This window comes from Ambystoma mexicanum, chromosome 5p, assembly GCF_040938575.1.
Source record: "Ambystoma mexicanum isolate Mex_15411 chromosome 5p, UKY_AmexF1_1, whole genome shotgun sequence".
NCBI classification, from domain to species: Eukaryota; Metazoa; Chordata; class Amphibia; order Caudata; family Ambystomatidae; genus Ambystoma; species Ambystoma mexicanum.
This window is the reverse complement of record NC_090930.1, coordinates 723,837,683-723,859,447: the sequence shown is the minus strand read 5'-3', so window position 1 is coordinate 723,859,447 and position 21,765 is coordinate 723,837,683. Positions and strand designations below refer to the sequence as shown.

At 48.1% G+C, this 21,765-nt stretch overlaps 1 protein-coding gene across 5 annotated transcripts in view; it reads left to right on the top strand.

Moving 5' to 3' along the window:
* The window catches only part of AIFM1 (apoptosis inducing factor mitochondria associated 1), a 909,880-nt gene that overhangs the window by 567,364 nt on the left and 320,751 nt on the right, over positions 1–21,765 (top strand). For all 5 annotated transcript variants that reach the window (XM_069613095.1, XM_069613094.1, XM_069613093.1 and 2 more), the window contains one exon: positions 4,501–4,608. In XM_069613095.1, coding sequence (XP_069469196.1) covers positions 4,501–4,608 — 108 coding nt within the window. The remainder of the gene's footprint in view (positions 1–4,500; positions 4,609–21,765) is intronic.

Here is a 21,765-nt window from a genome sequence, read left to right as displayed (position 1 = left end):
CCCTATCTCTCATACAAAAAGTGTGCAAAGGGGAATATGCATGCAAAGGAAAATCAGTGTTATAAAGGATCAAAGTGGCTGAGTCCGCTCTCCTCCCCACGTTTGACAACGCAGAGAAAGGCAGCTCCCGTAGACAAGATGACGCACTGTGGCTCAAGTTTCAAAATAAAAGCAGTTGAAACCGTGGATCGAGGACCGCCTTGCCTTCCATGTTAGCCACTTATTCCAGCGTTCCAAAAGTTCTTTCAGTTCAACAAAAAGTTCACGCAGGTCTCCCTCTGTTGGGCTCGGACCTTTCAAAGCTTTTAACAGTTCACTTAGGTCTCCCTTGGCCGTGCTCGGACCTTTCAATCAACAAGTACCTAAATCAACGCAGATCTCCCTCAGCCGGGCTCGGACCTCGCAATCACAGCACTTGCAGGGGTTGTCTTCCCCAAGCTTGATGCACATTTTCCCTAAATTATCACGCTTACGGTTTCCTTCAGTTGGGCTCTGACCATTTACTGATGTCGAAGACTTTTGGATGTGCAAGGCTTTTACCATAGAACTCTGCAGTATCACTTCGACTTTCCCTTCAACTTTCTTATGTTATTTGCCCCAGTGTCTCTTGGTCTTAGTAATTCAATATCATAAACACAAAGGTTCCAAGAAATCTTTCTCTTCAAGCATTCACCTTGTCACTTCCCCTATTTCTGGGGTTAATCTTGATCATTACGCATTTGAGTCCGTTCACTTTATAACAAAACTTTTCACATTTCACTGAGACTTTCAAGTGGGCTACTTTCTTTCGCCGGACCAATTGGCTATCTGTCAATGGCTTCAGTCATCAGCCACTTCAAAGTTCATCACTGGTTAGCTTTCTTTCGCGTCTCATTGGCATGTGCGCAACCTTCACTTGTGAGATGCACTGCTTCAATCTTTACTTGACACAAACTGGCCTTTCATGTCTTTCACTAAATCACCAGTTGTGCGAGTTCATTATTTTTCTCTGCGGCTTTGATTCACGAGTCAAGGTTAATATCGCAGGCTTGGCCTCGCCTCCCCAACTGTCGTTCATCCGGGATGGTAGCTGGCCTCCTTGTAACACAATGCAGGATTCTTCTTGTCTGTGATTTGGCTTTCTCCTCATCTCCTTCACGGTTTCCCGGAAGCAGCAACCTTCTGTAGGATCTTCAGGGTTTCCCTACCATTTGCGCTCGTCCCTCGATCGGCCATCCTGCTCCAGTAGGGTTGCCTCAGAAGTTCTGCTCCTTCTCGTGTTCCACCTTGTTCAAAGTGTAAGTATACATCTATGTTCCGTCCTTTATCCATGTGGGGAGAGAACTATGTATGTGATTAAAGTCAAGTGCCTGACTTTGCCTGACCCGATTAGCAGGACATGTCCAATGAGATATGTAAGTGTTGGTCTCTTTACTCTGTCGCTCTCTTCCTCTGCTCAGTGTTTGTATAGAAATGGGGGGAAGGGGGGCATTGGAGAATCCTATAAAATAGGATAGGCCATGGTACGGGAAAGAAGGGGGGGGAATGCCGCGTCTCACCATCAGTTGCCTCACCCCCACTCCCTGAAGAACCTTCACCCAGGTGATCCACCCGCACTGGTCGACCCCCAGTGTCTGGATCCAAAGGCGATTGCTGTGCCCTGGCCACCTGAGAGAACGATCCCTGGGGACTAGAAAGTGAGACACCCTTTGGTTTCTCACAATACTCTCCCCGAACGAAGGCAGGACACTGAAAACAAAATCGTTGAAGCTTTGTTCTCTGGCAAATGATTTATATGCCAGAGATTCAATGTTTGATCTTTCACTCAGAGAGGCTTGTCAAATGGAAATGGCTTTACAGACTTGACAAAGGCTTGCTGGACTGCTCATTCGTATACTGAGAGTAGAGGGGGAACTCAAACTTTGCACAGACAATATAGGCAACATCAGGGAGGTTTTCCGGGTAAAATAAGATCCTAGATGGTGGCAGGTCCCATTCTTTGTGACACTGTCCTGTACAACCAACCTGACCCAGTTCACATTAACCAATCGGACACAGATCAGCCCAGAATCACCAGGTGCAAACCCTTAGCCAGAGTCCCACCCAGGTGAAGGAGAGACCACCGTTCATTCCGGCAGTGATGTTGCTGGGAAGGAGTCATTGGGCAAAGAGTGTTGTAGAAAGGAATTTGGAAATGGAAAGAGAATGAAAAAGACAGTTCAAGGTGAGACTAGTGGACTGTGTGAAGCTTATGTTGAGAAAGGGGGGAGGTGTTCAATCGGATATTGAAGGGGTGCAGAAATTACCCTCATATTTGTAGAAAAGGGTGCAGGGGTCATTCAGAGATTGAGATAGTGGAGCCAGTCCAAAAGGGTGAAGGTGGTAGAGGGAGAGAGAATTTGAAGGTTGGAGAGTAAACCTCTGGTGAGACTGGAAGGTGAATTCCAGGAGGGAGATGCAGTGATGCAGAGAAAGCTCGAAATAAACGTGCAAGGGAAAGTGGGTAATGCAACAGAAGACCATCTTGTCAGCCTATGAGGGTTCTGGATGATCGGTTGGTCCAAAGCAGGCACAGAAGGTGAGAAGAGGTATGAGACTTTCCTGCTACACCAAAGGTGAGGGAGATCCAAGGAGTACAGGATGGAGGGAGGTCTAGCTCAGATTTCAGAGAGCAACAAGTGATTCAAGAGGAAGGATCAGGCAATTCTCCTTCGTCCACATTGCAGGACTTCGAATGCTACGGGCCCAGCTGACAAGGGAAAGAATGGCCTTTCGGGCCACTGGAACCAGCTATTGTCGCATTAAGATGCCTGGTGTGAACTTGGTTGTTGTGATTGGTCTGTCAAAGGGGTACGGATCCCAGAAAGCCCACAACTAGTCATTTTATCTATGGCATGGGCCTATTCAGCGCAGTAAGGAAGGCACTTGATTGATCATTGTGTCCCTCAAAGGGAATTTGAGAATAAGGAGAAAGACTTTATTTCTGGTAACACGTTGAAGGATTCCCATACTTTTTGTATCTTCTCCTTAGCTAACCCCTAAAGGTCAACCGGTTATTGTGTACTCCATTTTGTAATCTAGGAAAGTGTTCCCAGGAGTTAGTTTGTATCCTCCCTTTTGTTGCTTTAAACACTTTAAAGGCCATCCTGTAAGCGATTTGAAACACATTGTGTATAGGCGCTATATAAATAAACTATCATATCATTATCATATCATATATATTCATTAAAACCACAAAAAAGTAACCTGGGACTTGGGTCTCATTTCTGATCTCAATAACTGTTGACAGTGAAACACTTTTCAGAATGTACATGCTATGCTTGTTGAAAACACTGCTCTATTGCCAAGGCCAGCTCTAATGCCTAAGGACAGTAATGTTAGTAAGTCATCAACTTCTTTAAACTGATTATTTTGTTCATTTTGAAAAGTAATTTGGTTTGATCTGTACATTGCTAATGCTGAGAGTTCCAGATCTCAAGAACTTCTGCAGAGAAAGTCTGTTTATGGGCCTTTGTTCATTGGAAATGTACAAACCCACACCAGTTATTATAATTTTAAAAGCCCCTGAAATCTTGTTAAGCTGAAAGAAGTAGGAGTGTCCAACCATCAGACATCTCTAAACTGTGCAGCCAAATTTTAGCAAGATTGGCAAATCGTGTTTACAATGTAGTGAGGGTGGGTTTAGCAAGCCCAAAGACGAATGTAACATGACCAAGTGCATGTCTCTCACTTTCAAGAGTAGCTCAGCTGGAAAAGCCAGGGTAGGGTATGGTGTGGTGAATTGGAGGAACTCTCCACCTCTTTGAATGAGGGGTGTGAGCCACAGAAGACTGAGTTGGTCTGGTCGCTACCCAATGGGCCTCGCAGATGGTAGCAGGAGAGGGACCCTGCAGGCTCGCCACCCCCGCTGTACAGCTACCTGAAATGCATTTACTTATTTTAAAAAAAAATGGTGAGGGGCAATAAATAGCCCCATTCCTTTTGGGATCCTAACCATTCTGGACTCTACCTTTCGGTTTGTGCTTCCTGCTCAAAAGCCCATTCCGTAACCATCTCCCTCCCCTTTTTAGATTCTCACACAAAAAGAATACATATTTGGTACCGTTATAATGCAGGGTTGTTCACCGACAATGCAGTGCTTGTGGTTCTTAAATCAGTAAGATGGGTATTTAACTGAGAGGCCGAAACTTGGCATAAAGGTATTTTTCCATGCACTGTTTTTTTTTCAATTAAAGTTCTAAGTGATTTAGGATTTCACTGTATTAGCTTTGAATTGAACCTAGCGTTCTGTTTTTGGTCATTGCTTGGAATGTAAACTATTGTTTTGTCTGCATGTGATCCCATCCACAGCAGTGGTTGCTTCTGTTTTGTAATGAGAGGATGAGGGATTTTTTTCTGAAGGTTGGCAGCAGTTCATCTGAAGGGGGATCATTAAATAGTGCTGGGCCATATGGCCAGAGCATTTTTGCTCAGCCTAGAAAATACACTGATTGATACTGATGGTCCTATTTGCCTTTACAGCACGACTGACTGGCCTGGAAGTGATTCAGATGTTTCCAGAGACTGGGAACATGGGAAAGGTTCTGCCAGAATATCTTAGTAATTGGACCACAGATAAAATCCGCAGAGGTAAGTCATGCCTCTCAACTCAAATGCCTTTTGCAGGTGCCACGCACAATGTGATCTTTCACTCACCTTCCAAGCCCCTTAACCACCTGTACATTTCCATGGGATCTCACCCGCCAAATCCTAAATAGCCAATTTTCAACTGCCTTGGGGACTCCGAAGTTTGAGAGGTATCGGTAAGTCGTCTTAAGCAGCAAGGCATGGTATGGAAAGAGCTTTAATAGTCTTACACTTAGCTGTACTGTCAGGGTGTGTGGGCTGGTAATGATGGATCTGCAGATGTGGGCAGAATGGTACAAAAGAAGTAGCCTTTTTTTCCCCTCCGCTGTTACCACAAACCATAGCGTCTTAAGAGGTTTCAAGTGGTTAAAGGTGTAATTCTGACCTTTTGTAAGTCTGGCTTGGTGCTTGGTCACAGCGGAGGCCCCATGTTAATTTCTTCCTGGCACTCATGATGTACTGGTTGTAGTGTAGTGTCCGTTCAATAATCATTAACTAGTAGATTGGTTGCTAATTCTGTAGAGAGGTTTGTGGGTCTTAATGCCCACTTTTCCCTGCCACTGACCATGCACACATTGTAGTGTTGTGAAGAGGTAGTGTTTGCAGAGTGTTCAGTCTGTGTAAAGTGGGCGCAGTTCATACCAGATTCTGCTTACAAGGTGAGAAGGAGCCTTACCATAAATACACTTTGAGGGGATTGGTTCCTCCGACGTATTCCACATCTTTCACAGATAATCACCACAGCTGTGCTGCTTACCTGTCATAGATGTGGAATACGTAGTCGGAACATCCCATTGAAAGAACGTTACCAGGTAAGAAAGTAACTTGTTCTTCTTTACTAAGGTGGCAACTTTAAATGTTGTCCAAGCAGAAACCGACAGCCAGTGAAGTTGTTGCAGACATGTGATATAGGCTCGTCCAACAAGTGTTCATGGGGCCTACCAGGCCGCTTTCTCTGGCTCACATGCATTGCGAAACAGAAAGTAAACCTGGGTCAGAGTAGTGTGATGGGGTACGCCTGGAGTGTTCTAGAGTGGAAGCTGGGGAGAGAATAGCATGCCCAAACTGGACACCTTCACTGCTTGTAGAGCTCTGCAGGTGACTCCTCCCCCTCCCTTTAAACCCCTCGGCTGCACTCTGTCCATAGGCATACCCGTTGTTACCAGGATCAAGGCCCCAGGCGGAGACGCATCACATGCACCTCTTACTGCGAGTCCAGGAGTTTGCTGTGGTCCCCAAACAACCTCATGGCATACTGCGCCTGAGTATTGCTCACTTGCGAGGTCTCTGGTGCTGCTGCACATGTGTAGTTTCCTTTTTCCTAGCCAAGGTGCAGCTCCACCTCTGGCTGGTGGGTAACCATGCATTGTTGGAGCTGATAAAAAGGTGCCAAAACCACAGACCGATCTGGGAGATCAAAGAAATCCTTGCTGAGTGTCATTTCTTGCGACTGCTGCTTTGTGACATCCCATTTAGAGTCCTTCCTTTCTTCACCAGACCAAGGAATCGGGAGACTGGGTCCATCGCTGCTCCACAGGCACAAATCTAGCTGCATTTTTGACAACCAGCCTTAGGTACTGTGGAGCTCAAGGTAGAACTTATCCCAAGCCGAATAGATGCTCCAGTTTGACTGGAACGGGTTACAAGGTGTTTGGGTGTCCACCCATACATCTGGCCCAGACTTAATAGCTTGTGCTCTTTTAGGGAGTCATTTGCAGAATCCTTAAAAATTGTGTTATTCTACAAAAGTATTATTTAGATAACTAAAGTATCCTGATCTTTGCCTTTTCTGCTGCTGCATAAGAGGTTTGCTTCCATCCTACACTGACTTTGATGAACCCTTCCTTTGTTAGGATTTAACTGCTAAAGCTTTAGCAGCCTTGAAAAGTGTTGCTAGAAAGACAACCACTGATAATAGTGCAAACAGTGTTGAATACCCTTCTTAGACTTTGTGTGACTTTGTAAATGAATGTAACTCACTGTTACAGACTACTATTTAAACACTGTCAATGCTGTCATTTTCTGTAACAATTGTAAGCGCGAGTAACTACTATTGAAGCAGTCACTTATGAAAAGTATTGTTGATATTTCCTGTGTTGGTTAGTCTAAAATATTTACCTACCTTGCCTTGTGTACATAGAATCCATGTATATATTAGAACTTTCAGTGTGCAAAGGTTTCTTTGGGCTAATGTATTGACTGGGTTCTTTGTACTTAGCTCAGCTCACATCCTTATCATAAGATAAGCCTGGCTGCTCTGCCACTTTATCAATTATTTGGGTATTACAGACTCATACTACGAGTTGGGAACCTGTATACCAACAGATAGTTTTATAGAGTCTTACCTCCAGATGGACTTTACGAAAACTCCCCTAATGGACAGTATACCAGGCAATTCCAAGTGAGTGAATAGAGGAAGACTTGGCAGGAGACTATACCAGGCAATTGCAAGTATGTGGATTCAAGAAATCATAAGAAGGAATATTAGAACTGTGTTGACCTGACAAGAAGGAACCAAATCCTGGCAGAAAGGAAAACCAGTGTTGGGACAATTTTGCTGAAGTACAGCTAAAGGTTTACTAAAGGTTTAGTAAAAGCATACAACTGAGACAGTACAAAACTCTTAGCTTAAGGCCGTGCCACCTGAGTATTTGGTTGCGTAGACAGAGCAGCCAGGGTTATCTTAGGGGGGCCAGGGGGTTAGAGGGCTGTAGGAAGGTACAAAGAAACATGTAGTTTACAAATAGCTTGAAAGAAACACTAATAGGCCAAGGTAGTCTTGGTGGTTAAGTACTTTGTCATAGTTATAAACACAATATAAAAACCAACACCATCCTTAAGGTACACAGACCAAAGCATAGACCTTGTTCAGAATAACTAACAGTATTTCTAGGCAAGTCTGACCTAATCATACACATTTAGGATAGAACACACCTTTTCAGGTGGGGTGGGGGGAGTAAAACCACAAGTTACGTATAGTTTACCTGCAGTCCAAGGGTAGTAGACCCTGTCAGTTATGCAGTGACGCTCAGTTAAGGAATCACTTAGTAAACCAACCCTGTTACTAGGATACATTTCTGAATAGTGGAACACAAATAACTACATTCAAGATAATTGTAGCCAGTCCTGGTTAACTTGCAATTTTTGTTTTTAGTGAATCTTATGCATCAAATGATTCTCACGCTGGATGCGGTATTGCTTAGTGAGATTTTATATTTATTGTAGTGTAGACACATGGTATAATGGTGGTTAGCCGACACATGTTTTGACCCCGAGGGGTCCTTGTAAGGGCTGGTGTTTAAAATCACATTCAACAGTAGTTAGGCATACATTACATTTTTTGTTTTAAGTGACATGTGTTGAGCAAATTGAGTGACAATAGGTAAGAACAATCATTTGTATGTTACATATATTCGATGGTAAACACAATAGTGGTTTTCGTTTAGTTTACAGTGCGTTACATTGTTTACATTTATTGCGGGTATTACCCAAAGCATGATTGGTAGAAGAAAAGGAGAGAAGAGGTGGAAGGAAAAGGACAAAAGCGAAATAGCAGTAGACCCGTGTAATGGATTAGTGCACAATTTGGAGACATGCCTGGAACTCTTGCTGACTGGCATGAGACTTCTGTTTGTGGTAAGGAGTCTCTATATATAGTCTTTGTTCGTTGAGTTTCAGAAATACCCGCATCCAGCTGAGCTTTGGATTCATGTGTATTAGGTATTTAGAGGGCCACGTGTGTGTGAAGTAAATAAACCACGGAGAACTGGGGTATTGGGAGTGTCACGTTGTGCACATACTAGGTATGCGCGTCTGAGTGTTTTGTTGCTGCACATTATGGAAAATGAAGTTAAACTACTGGTTTCGTTTTTTGTAGCAGTATGAACAAGTAATCTAATTTACATGGAGGAATCCTCAGGGCGGGCTGTTTGTTGATTGTGCTCATGGGTCGCCCATTTGTTGGGTGAAGTCGTGGAGAAATGAAGAGTTTGTGTTGGTTTGTAAGGGGTTGTTTTTACCCGACGTGCACAAGGTATAATGCGCGACTGTGTAGAAAAACCCTCGTGGGTGCAGGCTAAAGAGGTATTCTTGAGTAAAGCTGTCCAGGTTTGCATTAGGAGATCAATAGCAGAGAATAACTGTTTAACTTAAGTAGGGGCACTGTGAAGTGTCGCAGTGATTTAAAGAGAGTATGGCTCTGTCAGTGCTTACCTGTTGCTTCCGTGAGGGATCTCGCTGCCACCCAGTGTTGGGTGACTATCTGTGCCCTGCGACCGTAGTGTAGCATTCTACAGTGCCGCATGCGCTCTGCTGTATAGCTGGGTTGTAGTTAATGACTAACGTGCTCATGTCTAGTGTGTGACCACTGGATTTGGTCTGTGATACGTCATTTATGACGTTGTGAGTGAACTCTGGTGTGGAGCTAGGTCTCAGGGAGTGTTGATTAGCACATGGTGGATGGGCATGTTGGTTGGTTGAATGCTTGACAAGAATAGCACTATCAATGCACATGGGTACGTGCTATATCAGTGCACATGGGTACGTGCGGGTGAGAAGGAGTGCATTGGTAGAGGCGTTTGGGTGAACGTTGTTCTACCTAATTGATGCTTAGGGCAAAATTGAAGTAATTATCAGTGAATTCAAGTGAGAGTTGCACCTAGGCTGGGGAATCCACAAAGGTGAGGGGGGAATAACATTTGGAAGTTAGCTTAGGGATTTTATACCCAGGTTAAGGTGTACGTAGGGAAACAGCAGTTGGAATAAAAGGGTCTATATTGGGGATGACACACATTGTCTTGAGTGTCTAAGGATCTTATAGGTCAGAGTGGTGATGATGAGGCAGGGATAGTTGTCATAAGAGCTTGTATTCGGGCTGGAAAGAGTCTATAGGAATACATTAAAATCATGATCAGAGTTTAGTCCATTTTTAACACATCTGAAATGACATTTCGAGGGGATTGGGTCCTCTGACGTATTCCATATCTGAGAGTAATCACCACAGCTGTGCTGCTTCGGAAAATTTTCTGCGTCCTGCATCGATGACGTCGATGCGCCGTCCTCGAGGACCTCCTCCGACGGCCGACGTCACTGGATGTTATAAGTAGGGCGCACGACGCCCGTAGCCTCAGTTCCGTTTTTGTCCGCGAACGTGTTCGCTTCGTGAATCTTGGTACGCCTCGACTCTTTGGAGTTTCTGTTGTTCATCTCGGTTCTTCGAACCTGTTCGTTTGTGAAGTTATTCTTCGGGAAGATGTCTACCTTGTCTTCCACACCACGTCCGGGCTTTAAGAAGTGCAGGGACTGTGGGTCCAAGATGTCGGTCACGGACTCGCACGACGCCTGCCTCTGGTGCCTCGGGGAGGCCCATGACACGGATGACTGTGTCGACTGCCAGTCGCTCACGTCGAAAGCCTTGCGGGAGCGCAAGAAGAAGTTATCGGTAGGTAAAGGTGTCCAAGCCCCGGAAGTCGAGGTCTGCGGGGCTTTCGACGGACGACTCGAGGGGCGACTCTCCGCGTCGTCGTCAGAGGTCCAGTGGGTCTCGGTCCCAGAGTCAGTCTCGCCACTCTTCTGCCTCTTCGAGGCACTCCCGGAAGCGCCGTCATCGGTCGCCTTCCTCATCCGAGGACTCCGCCCGTCGCTTACCCCACCAAGCATGCGACACCGGAGGAATGGGCTTCCTTCGGGAAGAAAATGTTGGCGATTCTCGAATCACAGGGCACTGGTCCGTTCGCGCCTGCGAGTGGGGTCGGTCGTGATCAGCCGAGAGATGCCGCTCGCACGCCTTCGGGCTCGGGTGGTCGTTGTCACGATTCGCGGGAAAGGTCCCGCTCAGACAAGGGGAATTGTTCTCGGCATGCCTGGTCCAGGTCCCGGTCCTCAACGCGCTAGAGACCGCGTGAACCTGTGAAGACTTCGAGGAAGACATCGACGCCTGTGGCGCCAAGGTCGTCTATGGACTCTCTTGAGGCTCCGCCTCGGAGGAAGTCGTCGACGCCTTCGGCGCCCAGGATGTCGAGGGACAAGCTCGGGGCTCCGCCTTCGAGGCCTGTGTCGACGCTGTCGGTGCCGCGTCTGTCGTCGACGCCGATTCTCTCGACGTCGGCGCTGATTCACTCAACGCCCTCGACTCCTTTCGGGGCTGTCGACAGGGTACCCCGTGGCTCGGGGGAACCTCCAAAGGCTCTGGCCAAAGTCAAGCATGGCTTTGGTTCCAGTTCTGTGCCATCTGGAATTCATTTCAGAGGTGGATGAGGGCTCTGATGATGGCATGGTGCCTGACGAGATTCTCTTGGGCCATAGCCAGTTTGAGGACCTGAGGCAGTCCATGCTTGATGCTAGTGGGATGGACACCTCTGCGGAGGTGGAGTTTTGTAGGCCTGAGCCTGGCACTCATGCCGATTCTTCGTACCGGCGACTTATGTCACGGGTCACCGAGTACTTATGTTGGTCTGCTCACCCAGGGGAGTTTGTTCAGGATGACCTTACGGATATCCTCGACATTGGTCCACCAACCGATCCGGTACTGCCATTCCATATGGCTCTGCAAAGAAGGGTGGCAGCGGCTTAGACTGCTCCGAGAGTCTCCCGGCAGTGAGCAAGTCTTTGCCGCGAAAATACTACCCAGCCAGTAGTGACCCCTGCTACTTGTCCAAGCACCCTACTCCGGAGAGTTTGGTGGTGCAGGCGGCTACGGCCCCGGAAAAGCAGGCGTTGTACTCTACCATCCCTCCTGATAGGGACGACAAGCGTTTTGACGGCTGGGACGACAAGCATTTTGACGGCTGGGCAAAGAAACTGTTTTCTGCAGGGGGTATGGCGCTTCAGGCGGCCAACTCCATTTGTGCCTTGTCTCGTTTCACGCACACTCTGTGGAACTGTTTCCTTGGCGGCCGAACATATTCCCGAAGGGGATGAATGGGATGGTTTTCTTGACTTGGTTCAGGATGGCATGGATGCTATGTGTGAGGCCGTTCAGTCGGGTTTGGACATGGCAGATTGCGTCAGCCGGTCCATGGCGGCGAGCACCGTGATAAGCAGGTTTGCGTGGTTGCGGAAGTCGGGGTTTGCTCCTGATGTGCAGGCCCGGCTCCTCAACATGCCCTTTGACGGGGGAACATCTTTTTGGCAGCAAGGCTGACGAGAGCCTTGAGGTTGCAGACCTCCAAAGCTGCAGCAAAGTCGTTGGGCGCTGCAGTTCGACAACCTCTGCCTTTTCGTCCTAGGGGACAGCAATGGAGGGGAGGTTCCTTTCGTTATTAGTCCTCCTTTGGTAAAGCGAGAGGAGCTGCCAGTCAAAGGCGCCACCGTAGGAGTGCCAGAGGTGGAAAACAAGGTACTCGAGGTGCCAAGGCAGCTTAGGCTGTTGCCTCGTTGCCCTCAGGCAACGCCGCAGCCGCTTCAGCTCAGTCATGAGGCCATGTCCCATGGTTCGCCGGTTGGGGGAAGGCTGGCGCAGCATCTTGCAGAGTGGCGCGCCATTACTTCAGATGTGTGGGTTCTGGAGATCATAACCCACGGCTATTGTCTTCCTGTCCGGCAGAGGCCTCGAGACAATCCACCGGGGAATCTCTCTTTGAAGAGTCCGGATCCGCTCCTTGCGCAGGAAATTCAATTCCTGCTGGAGAAAGGCGCCATAGAACTGGTGCCTGTAGCGGAGAGGAACAAGGTATGGTATTCCCCTTATTTTTTGATTTCCAAGAAAGACTGGGGTTTGAGACCCATCATGGACTTGCACGGTTTGAACAAACTCCTCAGGAAGGACAAGTTCAAGATGGTTACTCTCTCTCAAATCCTCCAGGCCCTTCAACTTCAGGACTGGGGTTTGCGGTTGGCGACTCGCACTTTCAGTTTCGGGTCCTGCCGTTCGGATTGAACTCCGCCCCGAGGGTCTTCACCAAGCTTATGGTAGTGGTGGCAGCGCACCTCAGGATAGGGGGGGGATTCACGTCTACCCCTACCTGGATGATTGGTTGATCAGGGCGCGCTCTCCCGAGCAAGTCCTGGATCATCTGTCAGTCACCTGCCACTCCCTCCACAAGCTGGGCTTCTCCCTCAACTTAAAGAAGTCCCATTTGACACCAACTCAGAGGCTCCAGTACATCGGAGCAGTGCTCGACACGTCCCTGGGGCAGTGTTTTCCTCTCCAGGTGAGGGCTCATCACATTCAACTTGCCCAAACTCTCCCAGTGCACAAGTTTCAGCATGCCCAGATGCTCCCAGCGTTCGAGTTCTTGAGGTTGCTCGGCCTCATGGCATCCTGCATTCTTCTGGTGCCAGAGGCCAGGTTGCGGATGAGATCTTGCAATGGGCACTCAAGCTGAAGTGGTCTCAGTCCTCCGGCAGGATGTCGGACCCTGTTCAGGTGCCGTCTTCGGTTGCCCAGGACCTTCTGTGGTGGGCCGACGAAGGCAATCTGATGAGGGGGGATCCATTTTGGCTGCCCTGGCCGGAGGCGATGATCGTGATGGACGCATCCCTCACGGGATGGGGAGCTCATGCCAACGAGTTGACAGTCAGCGGTTGTTGGTCTCCGGAGTCCAGACTCCATATCAATCTGTTGGAGCTGCGGACCGCCAATCCAGCAGGAAGTTTCGATCTCGGCAGTTCATCTGGCCGGAGACTAAAACGAGACGGCAGACGCTCTGAGCAGGCAGAGCGCGATCTCTCACGAGTGGGAGTTGGCTCAGGAGATTCTCCTGGAGATCTTCGCCCTTTGGGGGACCCTTCAAGTGGATCTCTTCGTCTCCAGTGTCAACCGGAAGTGCGAGAGGTTCTGCTCGCGGGAATTTCCTCCAAAAGGAGCCTTAGGAGACGCGTTCATGGTGGAGTGGTTCTTCCCACTGCTGTACGCGTTTCCTCCAGTCCCAGTCGTCCCGCAAGTACTGCAGAGGTTACGGAGGTTTGGTTCCCGGATGATCCTCATTGCTCTGGCGTGGATCTGGAGGACGTGGTACCCGGACCTTCTCGACTTGTCCATCTGCCCTCCACGTCGTCTTCCCTACCGAGACGATCTGCTCTCACGGGAGGGGGGTCAGGTTCTCCATCCAGAGGTCAGGTCCCTTAACCTTCACGCTTGGTTTCTGAAAGGTTGAGGTATAAGGATTGGGACCTCCCTGAAGACGCGATGGAGGTGTTGCTTTCGGCCAGAAGGCCCGCAGCAAAGTCCCTGTACCGTTGCCGTTGGAGGAAGTTCTGCGACTGGTGCAGGGTTAAGAATGTGGATCTTTGCATGTGAAATTCCCATAGTTCTGTCTTTTTTTGCTTTCTTTGGCCCACAGGGGCCTTCAAGTGGGTACCATTAAAGGTTACCTGGCGGCGCTGTCTATATTGAAGCGCTCGTCTGAAGAGTGTTCCCATTTTAAAATTCCTTTTAATTTCTCAGTTTCTGAAAGGGCTCACTATTGTGTTCCCTCTGTCACCTTTCCAGCTGCCCGGTTGGGATTTGAACCTTGTTCTCAAGTTTCTGATGGGTGCTCCGTTTGAGCCTTTGCATTCATGCCCTTTGAGACTGTTAACTGTATTTTTAGTTGCGGTCACTTCCACTCGCAGAGTGAGTGAGTTACAGGCACTTTCAGTTAAGCAACCCTTCACTGTGTTTCATAAGGACAGGGTTGTCCTTAGTGTTTGTCCTTCTTTTCTTCCGAAGGTGGTGTCGGAATTTCATTTGGGCCAGAAGGTGGTTCTTCTGGCATTTTATCCTCCTCCACTTCCTGGTAAGGAAGAGGAGAGGCTCCATAGGGTTGATCCTAGGAGAGCGTTAAGCTTTTATATTTCACGCATGTCCCGGGTCAGAGTGGACGATCAGCTCTTTATTGGTTACGCTGGGAAGCGTTTGGGGCAGGCTGTGACGAAACAGACTTTGTCTCGCTGGATTATTTTGGCTATCTGAGTGTTACCGCTTGGCGGGTAAGGAACCACCGGTCCACTTACGGGCCCATTCTACCAGGGGTATGGCTGCCTCTACTGCCCTGCAGAGGGGTGTTCCTATTCGCAACATCTGTGATGCAGCCACCTGGGCTTCGGTACATACTTTTGTCCGTCACTATTCCCTCGATTCCATCCGGGGGCAGGATCTGGCCTTTGGCAAGGCGGTCCTTTACTCCGCAATTTGATGGGGCATGCTAAATTTCTGTTTTCAAAATTCTTTTCCCACCTCCTTGCATTGGTACTGCTTTGGGAGTCTGTCATAGATATTGAATATGTCGGAGGACCCAATCCCCTCGGAAAAACAAGTTACTCTCTTACCTGGTAACGTTCTTTCGATGGGATGGTCCGACGACGTATTCCATATCGGTCCCTCCCTACCTTCCCCGCTACAGAATTTCTTATGCGATTGCAGCTTACGTTTCCGCAAGGCTTTGTGTGTCAGACTGGCAGAAGACTGGTGGCACACGTTCTGGGAAAAAACTACAACTGAGGCTATGGGCGTTGTGCGTCCTACTTATAACATCCAGTGACGTTGACCGTCGGAGGAGGTCCTCGAGGACGGCGCATCGACGTCATCGAGGCAGGACGCAGACGCCAAAAATGTTCTGAAGCATCACAGCTGCGGTGATTACTGTCATAGATATGGAATACGTCGTCGGACCATCCCATCGAAAGAACGTTACCAGGTAAGAGAGTAACTTGTTCATTAGTTTCACTTCTTCCTGGCAGAGCTTGTGTTCTCTGTTGCTGCCCTTTGGTCCACATTTGATCGTGCATAATCCAACAAACCGGATCTTCCTCTTGTCCATTTGGTGGTACTTCTGCCAGTGATTGGCCAAGGGTAGTTTGGGATCTTGTGAATGTATGTTGTGGGGGTGCTCTCTGATTCTCACACGAATTTCCCTGATCGTGCTCTCACAAACACAATTGCATAGATTACATACTTGGATCTGCAATTTATGTGTTCCATTATCGTGTATTCTTGTCAATTTAGGAACTTGGTAGTTGTTGTTTTCTCAGCATATGTGCACATGAAACATGAGCCACATTTGGTAAAGATGAGTCCCTGTTCTAAGCCAATTATAAGCCACTATGTTTTGTTGTGGCATGAACGAGGGGCCCAAAATGTTGCGTAGGGGTGGTGCCCTGCTAAAAGAAATACTGGGATACGGCTTCAGGTTTGATTGGAAATTGGGGTCCAATAGTAGGAGTGCCCAATGCTTTTTCAGAATTTGTTGTATTTTGTGGCTCTCAGTGTTGTACCTTGTCACAAATGTTATGGTGTCATTCTTTTTGTCCATTGTCCGACCTCGGGTGTTAGTAGCGTCTCCCTAGGCATAGATAGGGTTTTTCTTTTGCTTTTATAATGTTATGTGCCTTGTAGCCTCCGGTTTTGAAGCTGTTATCTAGTAGTGGCATTGTCTTTCAAATGTTTAATTTGTGTCACAGTTCCTTCTCACTCATCTATATTCTCCGAACTACTGTTGAATGTGATTTTAAACATCAGCCTTGATGAGGATCCTCTGGGTTGTAACACGTGTCGGCTGACCACCATTAGACCATGTGTTTTATACAATAAATATAAAATCCCACTAAGCAATACCGCATCCAGCATGAGAATCATTTGATGCATAAGATTCACTGAAAACCAAAAATGGCAAGGTAACCACGACTGCCTACAATTACCTAAATAGAGGTGTGGGTTCACCTCTACCAACCGGTGACCTTGCATAGGCATATCTAGATCATTAGACTAACGAGCTCAGCACAGGAGTGTTAATTTCTAGAGCTGAGTTTTATCCTTACCCTACATTCAGGATAACCCTCAGTAATTCCAGGTGAGTAAAACCCTAATATTGTAATAAACTATTACAGTTGCTTTCCTGGCCAGTGGAACACAGATTGAGGTAAGCAATATCTCTCTAACATATTTTAGGATGCCACAAGACAGACCAAGGTTTGTAAAACCCACAATACATGAACAAAGACTGGCACATAGCTATTCAAGGTAAGTAAAACCCAAGGCAGACTTATTCTAGACAGGCTATACAGCAGGTCACAGGAAGCAAGACCCAGTTGGTAAATTTATACACTTATATTCTGAAAGAAATAGTTAGGCGAAACCAACTGCATTACTTTTGGTAAGTGGGGGGAACCAAGTCACAGGTGAGTAAAATAAGCTTGTATATACTTTTCAGAATCGCAAAACGCATTCAGTGGATAGTAAGAACTTTTGTAACTACTCATATTTTAGAGGTACAGTTAACAAACCAACTCTATTACAAGTAACTTTTAAACACTTATTGCATTTACTAGGCAAAAGGCCCAAACCTTAAAAGTCCTTCCCTATTCGTGAAGCATAAATGTTCTCACTGGCAAGGAGGGTTCACCAGGTTTCTAGTGGCCGACACACAGGTCAGGATAGGCACAGATGTAGCAAAAGTCAGAGTTCCTGAGGAAAGCTGTTCAAAACAAGTTTGTATTTTACTTTAGAATTGCAGAAGTGTTCCAGAGACTTCAGAGAAGATACCCTAGAGGGATTCCGGCAATGGAACTGGATGAGAGGACTCCCATTCACATGAATTGTCCCCAAAGCTTTGCAGGAATCACAAAAGGCTTAAGGTAAGTAATACCCCAGGCAACACATTACCTCAGCACAGTAGAATAATTTGTAGCTGGACGTCTTCAGGATCTGCAGCCAAAAATCCAGTTGGTGAATTTCTTCTCATGAAGACAGGACACTGGAAGGGAATTCGGAGCAGGGATGAACGGGGTAGGCTCCAGGCAAGGGTTTCTTCGCGGCTGCATGCGGTTCTGTGGTTTTGGAGCCCTTTTCATGAGCCAGGAGAAGACTGAATATCGCTGGTCAGATTCTCGTCGTTAATCTGGTCCAGCACTCTGGTGAGGGGACTTGGACTCAAATCAAGTCTCTGGATCTCTTGCAGGATGCCCTAAAAGTTTCAGCAAGATTCGGAATTCCGAAGACAATGTCCCGCACAATGGCTCGAGATCCCAGGATATTGGGGTATTGCAGCCCGGCAAGGTTGTAGCACAGCAATGGATGGCTCAAAATGCAGGGCTTCTTGAGTCTAGTGTGTCCCACCAGGCTCTGGGTCGGAATCCCCAGTTCGCTTGGAAGGAAGGGTAACAGCATGCTCTGGTTACACAGCAGGCTCTCCGGTCACTGGACATCTCTACGGCTGTCGTTACTTCATCTTCCTCTTCGGTTTCAGCTCCAGTGGTCGATTTATGTAATAGTAATTTTAATTGGTTATTTATAACGCGCTTAATACCCAGTGGTTTGTAAGTGCAGAACCCGGGATCAAACCTGTGTTGCCCTGTGTCGTCTTGTTTCCAAGGCGAGCATGCTGCCCCTGAGCTATCCTCCCGAGTCAGGAGCTTCCAGGTTCGGAGTATTTATCAGGAACTACAGCACAACTTCTTCGATCTCTCCCTGCATTTTACAGCAAGGGGCGATCTGGCTGGCGAGCTGGCTGTCCAATAAGGACAGCCAGCGCCCCACTGGGTGTTGGTTCCTTTCAGACAAGGTGAAAGACAAAGGGCTATGGAGTTTTGGACTCCTCCCTTGCTTTCTGCCTTCTCAGACACTCTGGAGCCTGGGTGGGGAATCCAAAGGATTCCTGCCGAGGACAACACTTCCAATGAGGTCGTTCCCACCAAGGAAGACGTCAGAAACAGCAAGCACACAAATGGCGAAAAAAGGAGCCAACCATTCTAGAAAAATGGTGGCCTTTCGGTGCATTACTGAGGCTGAATTAACAGCATGCGACTAGACTAAAAGTCATAAAGGTATAACCACCGCCACCAGCCATTTATGTAAACTTGCAATTGTAACAAAATGTTACCAGGTGGGTAAGAAAGGTGGAGGAAGGATATCTCGGGGGCACCATCTTTGTCTTGGAAGCAAGACAAAGCGGCGCGACACAGGTTTGAATCCTGATCCCTCAATTAGAAACCACTCGCTGGTATTAAGCATGTTATAAATCAACAATAAAATAAAGGGGATACATTGTATCCCCCCCAGCACTCCACATAAAATGGGGTGTGCTGGCCCACTTACACAAAATGTAAAGGGGATAAAAATCCCTCATTACTACTTGGGAACAGTAGTTCACCCAAGTATAGGAAAGAGAAATTAACAGGGGAACACAAAGGGGCAACCCAGCCAAAGCTGAAAAATTGTCGGAAACTATAATTCCATGCATACACTATGGAGAAACATAAAAAGGTCACCCATAAAAAGAGTAAACGACTAGGTGAGAGAGCAAAAAGATTCCCACTGCCCTAGGGACAAGGTAAAATAATTACCAAGTCCAAGCAAAATGTTCTGGGGTTGACACTGGTCAGGAAGATTTATCATAAATATGAAAATCTTACCTAACACTGCCTGACCACATGGTGGTGCTTTTCACACAGCTGGTCATTGGCGCTAGTCTGGGCCCGGCATGCAGCGGTCCCTGATCATCCGGGGAAGTTTTGCTGTGCCTCGCAGTCACCGTTCGGCAGCGTCTGTGTTGCCGGCCAATGCATACGCAGTACCAAGCACTGTCCTGGTTGCAAGGAAAAACACACACAGAAGCCTTGTATTCAACAGGGATGTATATAAGCGGGATAGTGAGGTTTCATCGCTGGAGATTTGGTTGAAGCCAAATCCAACACTTGCACACTTAGACACTTACACACACACACACCCCCCCCGCCACACTCCCTCTTGTGGCGTGGCCATTGTGTAGGGCACTAGCCATGTTCAGTAGCCATATGCGGTAAACACACAAACCAGCTTGTCTATAGGCACATATAAAAGTAACCAAAATGAGACCACTTGGGGGGCATGGAGCAAGATGGCCACATGAGTTTGGAGCGCTACGTCTCGTCGGCAGTGGCTACCTTTTTTCCCCTTCCCCTTTCATCCCGGGCTGCGGTGGAGTGCGGGGCCAACTGGAAAGGTTCCTGATTGTCTTTCAAGAGTGTGTGGGGTCCGGAGGGCCGAGTGAGCAGTTTGCTGCATTTCGGCTGGCGCCCTGTGAACTGATGATCCGAAAGGGTGAGGAAGGCTGTCTGGGGAGGGGGGAACGCTAGGGCTGGCCCACCACCCCTGTAGTGAGACGATGCCTGCGGTGTCAGCAAGCGGACATTACTGGTCCGGTGATAGTGTCGGGCGGTTCATGGTGCGCTGCCCCGTAGAGAAGTGCGGGCTGCAGCAGTGAACAGATTCTAGCTGAGCCCAGTGCTTGCCCTGGAGGTAGAGGGGCAGCCTGCCAGGCCCTGGTGATTTGGAGCAGCAAGTCTCAGAAACAGTGCATGCATGCTAAACTGGGAGTGGACCCTGGCGCTGGGGAATCACCTGCTGGTCTAAGAGGGGCAAAGGGTACACCCAGGAGAACATGCGCCGGATTGGATCCCAACTGGGTGCCCATCCTACAGGTATAGAGAAGAGCAGACTGTGGCCACCGTGAGGGAGGAGCAGAGGCTTCCCCCATATTTGCATGGGCACCCCAGAAAAACATGCTGGCGCTGGAATGCCCCTGTACTGAGTACTGGAGTAGCAGGAGTAGCCTCGACGTTGGCCCTTGTAGTCCAGCCACATTGCATACTGCAAAGTACATCAGGTTGGCTAATTGTGTGGCCGGATTTGGGTGCCTGCCCAGGGGGAGTGGAGAATCCGTTAAATACCTGGTTGGCCCTTCGATGCCCCCGCGCTGCTCTGGAACCCAGGAAGGGGATCTTGGAGATCTGCCGGGTGCCCCAAGAGCCATCACTTACCATATGCTGAAGCACGACGCCATTGCACCATAAGGGGGAATCCCCTCTGCAGTTCGCTCCTTGGAGGCGTTACGAAGGGTGGGACTGGGCGGAGGCAATACCCCACTGTTGAGTAGCATGGTGGACCCCTGAGTGACGTCGGGGGCACTGTCGCAGTAAGACAGGGCCTGCTGGTGACGTGCTTGCACCTGTGCCTAGAGACGCCGTTGGCGGAGGAAAGAAAGCAGTGCTTACCCAACACATCGGATAGTGTCTCTACGGTGGAAGAGCATGTGGAGACCCTAGAACACAATCAGCACGCAGCAGATGTGGATCTAGAGTTACGGATTAAGGAACTAGAATGTAGGGAAAAAGAAGCCAAGAGTAAGCTGGATGATGTGGAGAATGGAGAAATAATCTCAGGCTATCGGTGTTATAAATGATAAGTGTAAAACTTTCTTTGGTGTGCATGCCTAACTAAGGTTCAGTGTACTTACCCACAGCTGACATCTTACTCTTAAGATAAGCGTGACTGCTCTGCCACTCTACCGAAGTCCTGAGTTAGTACAGACTGATGCTAAAAGTTGGAGATCTACAAACCACTGGGATAGCTTGCTAAAGTCTTACTACCAGTAGGACTTTAGGAAAACTCCCCTAATAACGGTATTCCCAAATAACGAGGCTGGATCTCAAGAGAGTGGGAGCACCTGCTGGTCTTGTGCTGCGGAAGCTGCAACGACCGGCACCCAACAAAGATCTGCTATGACAGTCCGTAGGGGTGCTGGATATGCAGGGAGGCCAAGCTCAGTAGTGGCTAAATGCCACTACGTCAGGGACGAGGAGGAAAGCTTGCAAAAATAGCCAGTGAAGTGGAAGAAAGAACGGGAAGGATCCTCAGTGAGAATGTTCCAGGGCTTATCATATACCCCTGAGCAAAGGAGAAAATGCAGGCCCCTAACGTGATGGCTTCACGGGGAAGGGATGCAATACTCATGGAGGTGTTCCTTTGCCCTATCCTTCGACTATGGTGGAGAACATTATGAACTAAAGCAGGGGAAGGATGCGGCCCCTGGTTGAGAGTGGGGCACTCATTGAAGAAAGTCAAGTTATTGTGATTTCAAATGTGTAGTTTGACGTGATGACGGTCTCTCTGTTACCCTAGTGGCCCGGATATGTGTGGGTGTCAAGAGGTCTGGGTGTGGGATCCTGGCCGAAGACGGTTAGAATGTTGAAGTTGCAGAGGCCTGGGGGGATGCAGCACACGCATTATTCTGTCACAATCACAGGTGAAGGGCTGCTTGATCATGGTGCAGCACCAGGAAAGACCTCTTTGAGGGGGCTATGGATAAATTAAAGTCAGCTACTTTAAATCTGAAAAGGCTAAATTCCCTGAATAAGAAATCCCTCATGGCGAACATGTCCTGCAAAACCCATCCAGCAGTATTGCAGGAAACCCATTACCGAATC